Genomic DNA, 12,168 nt, shown 5'->3' with positions numbered 1-12,168 from the left:
TGGGTATAGAATGACTAGGCATTTTTCGATAGTCAATACTTTAGAGCAGAGATCTTCAACAGGGGGTCCATGACCCCTGGTGGCTCCTCGGAGTTAGTGCAGGCGGACCTCCAAATTATCTTTAAAAATATTTTTTATTTCCATGTGGAAATTAAGGTGTCTTTGCAGCCAGGTACTTAAATACAGTTACAACATAAAACACTACTATTAATACAGTACAATACACTAAAATACAATACAATCATGATACAATACAAATGCACTTAAAAAGGAGGGATACAAATACAACTACAGTGGTACTGCTTTATAAATAAGGTGCAGAGAGGACATAAGGCAAATATATTAATGTGTTTGTACACAATATATGCATCCATTCCAACATAGCTCTACAGCCAGCATGTTGTCATGGCAACCACCAGCACCAGCAACACACATGTTGTATAAATAATTACTATTTATTTTCATCCATTCGGCCCAGTTTAATATGCAACACAATTGTATACAATATGTGCAGTAGGGGGTTCCTACTCGGTCTCTCTTTGAGCTAAGGGGTCCCTGGCCCAAAAAACGTTGAAGACCCCTGCTTTAGAGGCAGTTCGGCCGGTGCCTCAAAGTATTGAAGTCGGTATCCAGCCCTTATGGCAACCTCTGCCATCATAGAACACATATGTGTGTGTGAATGGGTGAATGTGGCATGTACTGTAGTGTAAAGCGCTTTGAGTGTCAAACGTGACTAGAAAGGCGCTGTATAAATGCAAAAAGTCCATTTACCACACTGATGGATGTTTTTTTTCCCAGAGCGTTACCTGAAGATGAAGCAGATGAGTGATTCTCAGAACTCCCAGCCCACAGCCTTCATGAACTATCTGATGAAGCTTTCCAACAGAACCCAGGTACATAACACATCCATCCTCATTTAGAATAACTTTCTCTTCATCTCCTACTTCTTCCAAAGACTTGACTAGTACTTTACTGTAAACCTTCCATCTTTTATTTAAGTTATTTATAGCTGTCGGGGTGTAAAGACCATTTCAAAAAATATTAAAAAGTGTATATTGGAAAATGTTACCAACCCTAGTACACCTAACATAGAGTTACAGTAATACTTTTTTTCAATTAAGCCAGAGAGTGTTTTAAGGTCTATTCAGGGTGGGAAATTACATTTTCCTCTTTCCTTTTTTGTCTTTGGTTAGGTCTACACCATTCCGCATTGATAAAGAATTCAATTGCAGGTCCGACGTGTATTTTAATGGCTGTTTGATTTAGGTTTCTATAGGCTGATGCACCAATATTTTGGTTAGAAGCCAAATGTTCTGAGTTGAAATGAATTAGAGATACTATTATATTGGATTACTATATTGGGCTTTTTTTCCACCGAACCAAACCCTACGCTTGCACTACGCGCTACGCTGGTCAACGTAATGATGCTGCCGTTGATTACGGGAAGGTGTTCACGTAGGTGGACCGTTCAATGCAGTAGGCTGTGAGAAAGTGAAAATGGAACTTGTGAGCAGAAAAAGTGTTGTTTGGCAGTACTTCAGTCAAAAGAAGGCCATTCAATTCAAGCTACATGTTCAATTTGCAATGTTGATTTGTCTCATGGTGGCAAGGACCCTAAACAATACACAACATCGCCACTGTTAAAACATTTGCATATGAAACATCCGAAAGAATACAAGTTGTGCATGAAGGAATCTACAGACAGCAGCCAAAATGCAGCAACTTCAGCTACGGCAAAGGAAGGACAGTCACTGCTAAAAACTTTTTAACTAACCAGACAGTGCCTCTCATGGGCTGTCAGCCGTTCTCTCTGCAAATGAGTCTGCCTACAGTGGGAGCGGAGCGACTGAACAGCCGGCTGCTGCTCGTTAGCTAACGTTAGCTTTCTAATTTCGCCCACCCAACATGCCTTCATAATACCCTGGTTAGCGAAAATGTGCCAAACAAAATTTTACTCATCTGGCGATAGCGATAGCAATGTGCTTTCCTACGATGTGAAAAGAGCGTGTGAATTCAACATTAAGTTGTTACATTTAACTATTTTAGAGGCTGTGGATGTTGTTTACTTCATTAATGTGTTTACTGTGTTAATGGACTGAGGATGGGAGTAGGATTCGGTATTCGGTTTCAGATTCGGCAGAATCTTAACCAGTGGATTCGGTATTCGGCCGAACCCCAAAAATCTGGATTCAGTGCATCCCTAATCATCTCACATCCATACAGGAGTAGTAGCATGCAGCTGTTAAAACATATACACAAATACATGACACACAGGTATCGGATTAGTATGTGGTATCGGCCGATAGGCAAGTTCAGGTATTGGAATCAATAACGGGAAGCAAAAAGTTGTATTGGACCAAAACATTCTAAACAGAATATCTTCATTTACAGAAGCATTGCCTAAATGTATTATCAGCTCAAGCAGAAAACAACTACAAAACTTTAAATCATTACATTTTCCCATACTGGTTAAATAATCACATCAGTCTGCTCCCCAACAGTGCTGAGAAATGACTGTATACAACAAATATGTAATCAAATAAGCTTAATTATACCCGACATATGAAAGATGGAGAGATCCCAAATTTTTTTTTAGAAAAAACATAGGTTTTGGAATTGATATGTGATGATAAAAGGTGAGACATCCTGTAGCTCTGTTGAACCCAGTGTCTCTCTACATTGAATCTAATCCTCTGCACATACTATATATCCTGAACTTTGCACATCCCTCAAATATCTTTTTGCATATCCTGCACTAATCCAAGCACCCTCTCTTTTTCTTTCTTATTGTTATTTAGTTATATGCACTGTATGTTTTATTTGTTTATTTCCTATTAATGTTTAAATATGTTTATATGTATTAGGGATCGACCGATACTAGTTTTTCAAGGCCGATACCGATACTGATTATTAGTAGTTAATGAAACCAATAACTGATATTTTGAACCGATATACATTTACAGTGAAAATGAAAATCATTAAGTCGAAATTAAGATTTTGGAATGTTACAAACTCTAACACAAAACTTTGTTTAAATGCTTTAGGCAAGTATTTAATAAATGAGAAACTTTTAACATAATACCCAGTAAAAGATAGTCAGATAATGTTGTGGGCGGGACATTAAAGGACAATTCCGGCGCAAAACGAACCTAGGGGTTAATAACGGATGGGTACCCACTCTGTCGTTCTCTGGGACATGTTTTCATGCTAATTGATTGTGTTTGTAGCTTGAAAGACGCTAGCGCGGACCGCTGGTTAGCTTACAATGCTAGTATCCGGGGCACAGGGAAAGTAAAAACAAATCACTATTTATACCACTAAAAATGCTCAAAATATCACCAAACTTCAACCGTAGCATAGTGATGGTCCCTACATGTTAACCGAAGCATTGAGAACTTTGTAAGTTTACCGACAGTTTATTGAACGAAGAGCTGTGGGAGCTCCGTGAAAGAGCTATGAGAGCGAGAGAGCTATGCCGCAACAGAGTCTCGTACAAGTCAGACTCATTGGTAACTGAAACTGTAAGCTGTAGCCAAGCCAAAGTGGCGCACTTTTTAATTCATTAACTTTATCGGTTATCAGGCAAATAAAAACGCAGATACAGATAATCTGCAAACTGCCAAAAAAACGGCCCGATAATCGGCCAGGGCCGATAATTGATCTATACCTAATATCAGGGTTTTCGCAGTGTCTTAAAAAGTCTAAAATTTTAAAATCAAAAGCCTTATAAAGTCTCAAATTCACTGAAGTATTGTGTTCTAGGTCTCAAATAATTTTAAACAGGTTTTAATTATCCTACGTCCATGCAATGCTGCCTCTAATGCTCTTTTTTTAAATTTCGTGGTGTTGTAGTTCTTTCTTTCTTTCACTAGTCCAAATACTAGACTACAGAATAGACTACAAATGAGACCAACATGCAACTTTTATTGCAGCCTATCAGCTTTTGTGTTATTGGTGCGAGTCTCTTTCGGATTGTACCACAGAGACATAAAACCGATTTTATTCTTCAGCTATGGGGAAGTGCAAGTTTAGCGATATTTGAAAAAAAAAAATTTGACTTGGTGAAACCTGCAGAAACTCTGAATATATACTGTATGCACCAAACCAAAGCAAATTCCTAGTAAGTGCTACTTACCTGGCAATAAATCTTTTCTGAATCTGATTGTGATTATGCCCCCCCCCCCAGGCGGTGCTGGGGCAGCAGCCATCAGGTCTGGACAGCCTGGCCCAGGCGTCTGCCCTGCTGGACATCTCTGTCCAGGCCCTGGAGGACACGCAGCAGGAAGGACTACAGCCAACAGACATGGTGTCCCTCATCCAGCTGCTGTCTCTGGCTGCTGACGCCCCCCCCACACAGCCACTCAGCGGGGCCACCAACCACAGCCAGGACACCATCCTGGAGCTCAGCCAGCACTTCATTAGTGTGGCCGACAGCATCATCAGCCAAGACAACGCCCTCAAGTGGGAGGCCATCAAAGAGGTAGCACGTCTACAGTAGCACGCACCATTCTCACGTTGTCTTTCGCCCTGATGCATGTGTCGCTTTGGGTTTTAACAATTTTGATTACAATTCCAATTCTTCCTTTCGATTCCGGTTCTCTGTGAGACATGCAACGCATCTAATGATAACAATGCGTAAATGCGCACTGGAGCAGCAGCCGAAAGCAGCTCTGTTCTGCTCTCTGCTCTGCTCACAGTAATAATTTTCTCATTAATTATTAAATATTTTACCAATAGTCTTGCATTGCCAGACCTTCCTTCACACCGCTGCAAAGGAGGGTCTGGCTAGTCCACTCTGCATTCTGGATTGGGAGAAAAACATGCTCAGCTTTATTGGCATTTCTTTAAACCAATCACAATCGTCTCAGGCGGCGCCGGACGGAACAACGGTGCCTCTGCAAAATAGCCTCAGAAAAGAACTTGTTTTGGTGGAACATGTGTACGTTCAAATAGGGCTGGGAAATATATCACTATTATATCGATATCGCGATATGAGACCTATCGTCTTAGATTTTGAATATTGTAATATCGTAACATGGCTTAAGTGTTGTCTTTTCCTGGTTTTAAAGGCTGCATTAAAGTTTACTAGTCAACTTAACAGACTGGCTGTTCTATTATTTGCCTTTACCCACCTTGTCGTTATATCCACATTTTTGATGATTATTTATCAAAACTGTTTTGTGAAGATATTTTGTTAAAGCACCAATTGTATACCCTACAATATCGTCGCAACATAGACATCGAGGTATTTTGTCAAGAATATCGTGATATCAGATTTTTTCCATATCGCCCAGCCTTACGTTCAAAAGTTGTTTAAGTCGTGCAACAGAAAACTCTTGGATTGGACTCTGGAAAGATTGGACAGATAGTCTAGCTAGCTGTCTGGATTTACCCTGCAGAGATCTGAGGAGCAGTTAACCAAAGTCCTCATAAATCCACCGAAGTTTAGAACGCCAACACAACGAAAGCGAAAGATTCGGCTTAAATGAAAGACATCCAGTGGAATCTCCGGTGGCACTGGAGCAATCCCAGTAGTGGAACGTCGTGGTCATAGACTATTTCCCCAACAACCCATCCACTATTCATCAGAATGTTCATTTTTATGTACAGTACGGAGCTATAGCATGTTGTTTGAATCATGTGTGTTAACATGGACATAAATATTGTGGTTATGAGGCTCATCCCGTTTTTGATCATATTCGGGATATGATGTTTACATGGCACACAGAGAAATCATGTTATTCATATCTCCATACAGGCTCGCCGACAGCTGTCTGCTCTGAGCGCATCCACCTCGCTCTCTCTCTCTCTCTCTCTCTCTTACAAAACGCTTCAGTAAAATATTTTTTATGATCTGGTCATTATGATGTGATAAAAGTAAGCTAGGAGCACACTCTCATACACATTAAATATTATAAGAACAGCTGATTTCTGCTGCAGTAAACCGCTTCAGCGGGCAGGCGGTTTCTGGGCGTACTATGAAAAAGAATCTTATCGGTTCTTATTAATTCTCGTTTCCAATTCTTTGAGGGGTAGAGTTGAAACGGGTCACATACTTATTTTAGTTTAGTTTAGTTTATTGGTTTACACATATACAAATACTACAGATTACTAAACACATAATCAATAAAAGACGGTGATGGAAAGATGCAGAAAACCCTCAGAGGGGCTTAATCTGGGCATTCTCCAATACATACTCCAGTTAAAATATAAAGAAACTAAAACACTAAAAACGGAAAAGAAAGAGAAAAAAAGCCCAACCAAAAGTATACACAATATCAAATCAACAGAATAAATACGAAAGGTAAAATAATATTAGGAGTTAACATAGGTTGTTTACAAAGACATGCCATAGGGATAACAGACAAAAACAAACATTCAACATCTTTCTTAAATTGCACCAGTGTTCTGATGGCAAATTCAATTAAATTGTATTTATTGTGTCAAATCACAACAGGAGTTATCTCAGGACACTTTACAGATAGAGTAGGTCTGTTCCAACAGTTCCCCCAAGAGCGAGCATTTGGTGCGACAGTGGCAAGGAAAAAACTTCCTTTTAGGCAGAAACCTCCGACCGATCATGGGTCTTGGTGGGCGGCTATCTGCCGCTGCCGGTTGGGACACAAAGACACTGATACAGGTATACAGAAATATGATTCATAATAATCATAGCAGTTGGCATGATGCGCCGTGGTACTTATAGTAACAATAAAGCTAATAGAACTATGAGTAGAAATAATAGTTGTAGCAGTGCAGGGCGTAGCAGGGCGTCAAGCAGGACCACAGCAGCAGCTGCCAAAAACGAACCTACCTGAACCAACAAATCTGCAAGGTGAGAAAGCATAAGGACTATAAGCTAGGTTAGTAACACGCATTAAAGGGACATGAATGCTGATGATGGAGAGAGAGAGAGAGAGCGAGAGAGAGAGAGAGAGAGGAGCTTAGTGTGTCATAGGAAGCCCCCCGTCAGTCCAAAACTATAGCAGCATAACTAAGAGCTGGTCCAAGGCAAACCTGGGCCAGCTCTAACTATAAGCTTTATCAAAAAGGAGAGTTTTAAGCTTACTCTTAAATGTGGAGACGGTGTCTGCCTCTGAACCAAAACTGGGAACTGGTTCCATAGGAGTGGAAATAAAGCATTCCATATCACCGAATCTCTGTAATTTAAACCAAACAGAAGTCACGATATTCGACAGATAGGAGGCCTGAGTTTGTAGTTATTTCTAGTGGCATGATTATAAAGTTGTTAACAGTCCAAAAGTGTTCATTATATAATTTCACAGATAAGAGGAACATTTCTGATTCAATGTTGATTTACGGTTTTACCGGGCTTTTTCAACGTTAAAATAAAGCCACACTTTAGAGTGGCGCTTACTGCGCTCCGTGGCTGCAACACAACAAATGGCATGTTAGTTTGGCATTTTGGACGCAGGCCAAATTTTCTAACAGATTCCAATAAAAAAAAAACGATTCCATTGTAATTGTAATTTTTTAAACGATTCCAAGTTGGATCCGGTTGTCGATGCCCAATCCTACATGTAGATGCATGTAGAGTTTGCAAATCTGTGCAGTTTGTGTATTGTATTTACATCTGAAATATCACAGATTTAGAAAGGATATCAATTTTGATCATTTCTCCAGGAGAAAAAAGGAATATCACACTATATGTTTACAGTAAAAAAGGGTACTCTACAGGCATACAACACAATGTATTTTTATAGCCATGATCCAGTCAGTCTAGCTCATAGAGACAATCAAAAACCCAATTTAAAAATCTTCAAAGGAATAGATTTTTAAATCATGAAGACACTACAAGTTATCAGCAGCCATTAAAATGATAAGTTTACAAGTATCCCTTCTTTTACCCAAGAAGTTGAAAAACTGCTCCTCCTGTTTACTAGGATTACTTTCAATGCCCATAATCTCACAACACCCTTTCACAACTCTTTGGATACAGCTTACATTCACTGTCAATCAAGGCAATGCAAGCCTGTTTTAGTTCATATTTCCATTTCATCTTTTTGATATTTCTTTTTGTCTGGAAGGCACTGGCACTTTTTGAGAGCTTTTTTTTCTAAGCTTTTTGTTGTATATATCCTATAATTGTTACTTTACAGTTTTTCTCAGTCGCTTTGGTACATTTCTCAGATCAGAATTGAAATTCTCAAAACTACCTGTTCAATCTTCACATCATTGTGTCACTTGTGCACATCAAAAAAGCAGTTTCTCATTTCTTTGAACAAGTTGCAAATGCTTTGGTACATCCATGCAAATGATTATGTACAATTCTCTGCTGTTTCTTACATTATCAATTGCTTATGTCATGTTGATAAAAATGTATTATAATGGGTCTCTCTTGAATAGTCTCATCCCCCACAACATTTAGGCATTAGTTCATAGCATAAGTCTTTACATGCAAAATGGTTGAACAAGTTGTCATAATATGTCAAGCATATTTCTATACATTTCCATTAGACTTTTTTCTAAATCTGTCCGGAATTGGTAAATTGCTCCCAGGTGAATCTTGACTTTCTCTAACAAAGGTGCATCTCATGGACCATCAACTGGCAAGTATATACAGTATATAGCTGGAGCACAACACACCGTTATAATGAATGTCAGGAGGTGTAGGAAGACTGCACTGTAATTCCTACAGCAATGCATGTACAGTTATAAGGAGATGTCCTCTGTTCACATTTTTTCTTTGTGCTATGCAGTGCTGTCTTTTCCTTTCTGTATCGCAATGACATGGTCTGTCAACAAATTACAGTACAAACAGTAAAAGCGTAAATGTGAATCTTGTCCAGTCTCCAGTCGCAATCAAACTCCCACATATACTAAGGTGTAACCTACAATTTACAATAATTGTCATCAAAACTTTAGCCATAGTTTACATCAGAACATCCCTCCAGAATATACTGTTATATTGACAACATGACAAGAGACTGGCTTTTGCAGATAATCCATGGTGTTTTGCTATTTGTACGAATTGTTTTGAGAAATGCACTTACTGTTTTGCAAATGTCGAGGATGATTCGAGAAATGTACCAAAGTGACTGAGAAAAACTGTATATAGAAAAGGGTTTTCTAAAAGGGGTACTCCAGCGATGTACTCTAGTGTTGCACCTCCATCGCGTTGTTGGCTGTAAAAGAGACAGGAATTTCCAATATACTTTTACTCTGAAGTATACATTTTATGTCTCTATGCCTTAAAATAAATGCTGTAACTATATCATAGCAGATAGATGGATGGATGGATAGATAGATGGATAGATGGATGGCTGGATGGATGGATGGATGGATAGATAGATAGATAGATAGATAGATAGATAGATAGATAGATAGATAGATAGATATTTCTGCTTTAAAGCACTAGAGGGCAGTATGCTTCTATGGATACACTATTATAACAGCTCATCATCAGCACCGGAATAATGAAGTTACCACTAGAATAGCAGAACAGAGCTGACAGATGCTATGGCAGTATATATATGTATTGATTAGAGCATAAATCATCCAATTTTCACATTCTGAATTCCTGATCCAAAACAGAATTCAGACAGGAAACCAGGCTCTAAGCCAGTCAACAGTTACAGTACATTGCTTTCACTCCCAACACCATTACCACATCTTTTTTGTGTTACTTCTGCCTCTGCACTCACTGATGTGTGTGCAGCTTCATGACAAGTGTTGTTTCTCTCTGCGCTTGCCCCCCCTCCTAGGCCTCTCAGCGCTCCAAGGCCACCTCAGCCCCAGACTCAATGGATGAGCAGCACTCTGAAAAACCGTGGCTGTACTCATCCACAAACCTCCCTCGCTCTGCCCCCAGCTCTATCTCCAAGGCTTGGCTCTTATAAACAGACAATGGCAGAAGCCACAATTGTACCCATCAATATAGGCCAATATGTGTGTGTGTGTGTGTGTGTGTGTGTGTGTGTGTGTGTGTGTGTGTGTGTGTGTGTGCCCTCAACTGTGTGTACACACTCTGGCAGACAGTTACGTTGCTGAAAGGCACTGTGGCACTTGAATGGCCGTTTTTTGAAATGTACCTTTTCAGCTTTGACGACTGTGTTCAGCAGGGCAGAGTGGATGAGTGTAGCCGCTGCTAAGACGCTCCGTGTGTTTTAGGTGGTGAACGGCCCAATGGATGTGGTCAAGAGTATTGACCGGATGGTGACCAGCCTGAGCCCTCGCTTGCTGGAGGAGACTGATCGCCTGACCATTCACAGACCCAACATCAGTGAGTCACACACACACACACACACATGCACACACACACACACACACACACACACACACACACACACACGCACACACACACACACGCACGCACACACACACACACACACACACACACACACACACACACAAACACACACACACATTGACATATTAAAGCATGAAAAAAAATATAGCAAAGGAATTTTTGTACAAAGGGATGACACATTCGAGCCAGCTCTGGGTCCATCATAAAAGGCATTTAGAAAATTGGCTGCACTGAAGATGCCAGATGAATATGGTCCATTCATTAATAGTAACATTATAATCACACAGTAACAGAGTGGAAAACAAACATTACCTTAATACACCAAATGAAATCAGATGTTTAATGGATGCTATATACATTATGGCATGCAGTTCAGCAAATTATATAAAATGTGTTTAGTTCTGGTATATGGAATGAAAGGCAAATTTTTTGGAACTGAACCTTAAACATGTGGAATTAAACCTATATATATATATATATATATATATATACATATATATATATATATATATATATATATATATATATATATAATAAAAGGAGCTAGGAGAAGGCCTAGGGGAAGACCCAGGACTAGGTGGAGGGATTATATCACCCTGGCCTGGGAACGCATCGGACGGCGAGTTGTATTGGACTGGATTATATTTAACCCTTGTGTTGTCTTCCCATCAACCTTGAAAAAAACACTTTTTTTCACAGTTTGTTTTTGCTTTTTCCAATGTTTTAAATTGTTAAATTTTTCTTCTACACATTTTCAGCGTTTATTTCTCCGTCCCATATTTTCAGATATAAAACAAAAATTGAAAACCGGTCAATGTGACCCGAAGTCAACACAAGGGTTAAGGGTGTAACTTTAAGAAGTAAGATGTGTGTGTGTGTGTGTGTGTGTGTGTGTGTGTGTGTGTAAAAGTCTAGGCGGAAATGGGCGTGGCCTATATCAGACGATTCAGTTACAACCAGGGAATGCGTGGATATATGGTTTTTGAATGTCCGGTGTACGGTGTGGGAGTTTTAACACCAAATGTGTTTTATCTGCTATAGCACCACCTAGTGGTGGAAGTGGGTCAATTGTTGCGCCTGAGGTCCTTGCAGAGTTTTGGACCAGTCCTGAAAATGATGGGGGGGGGGGGCATGTCCCCCTTGTCCCCAGTGGAAATTACACCTTAGATCATACTGAAAAGTGTTCCTGTGTTTTGTCTTTTGTCCGCCACCACTTACATACAATGAGGGAGGCAGAATTTGAGAAGAACCTTCAAAATGAAATCCAACATATCACACCACTAGCCGCTTGCATTGTGAAGATTTGTTCATGGAACTTCTAAAACCTCAATTTTTCTTTTAAGGTGTCCAATTTTCCTTCGGAATGCTCTTAAGGACGTCGTAAGAACAATCAAATAGATTTCTGAGATAAAAATAAAGTACGGGGTTCTTAAAACCCAGCAGAACTATGCTAAAGTTGCCATGGCAACACTGTTCAGGCTCAGATTAATCAATCTTGATTACAATTCGAACCATTACTGTTACTTTCATAGTGTTGTAATTAAAAAAAATGTCTGGTGAGTTGTTATTTTTCTTCACCATCAACAAAGAAAGAGTCTTAGAAAAAGGATACAAGAGGAGTTAGGAGACTTTAAGTTGTGTGTGTGTGTGTGTGTGTGTGTGTGTGTGTGTGTGTGTGTTTTTGCGGGGGAAATGGTGAGCAGGTTGAGCGAAAGTCAAACTTTCTAGAGTTTAATATTATATATAGAGCTGTCTTTCCATTGGGGTAGTGAGAAAACTGTCTTTTGACAAAATCTTTCATTTAGAAAAAAAAAGAAAGAGACAAGAGTTAGGTAAGTGATTTTTTGATGAAAGCTCAGTAAAAGATGAGCAAATCCTGTCTTCATACAAATCCTTAATAA

At 39.5% G+C, this 12,168-nt stretch overlaps 1 protein-coding gene across 2 annotated transcripts in view; it reads left to right on the top strand.

Moving 5' to 3' along the window:
• adgrd2 (adhesion G protein-coupled receptor D2) overlaps positions 1-12,168 on the top strand; it is a 55,857-nt gene that overhangs the window by 9,166 nt on the left and 34,523 nt on the right. For both annotated transcript variants that reach the window (XM_031300851.2, XM_035998397.1), the window contains exons 6-8: positions 799-893; positions 4,187-4,480; positions 10,129-10,240. In XM_031300851.2, coding sequence (XP_031156711.2) covers positions 799-893; positions 4,187-4,480; positions 10,129-10,240 — 501 coding nt within the window. The remainder of the gene's footprint in view (positions 1-798; positions 894-4,186; positions 4,481-10,128; positions 10,241-12,168) is intronic.

The sequence above is a fragment of the Sander lucioperca genome, chromosome 2 (assembly GCF_008315115.2).
Source record: "Sander lucioperca isolate FBNREF2018 chromosome 2, SLUC_FBN_1.2, whole genome shotgun sequence".
Lineage (NCBI taxonomy): Eukaryota > Metazoa > Chordata > Actinopteri > Perciformes > Percidae > Sander > Sander lucioperca.
This window is presented reverse-complemented; position numbering and strand designations above follow the sequence as displayed.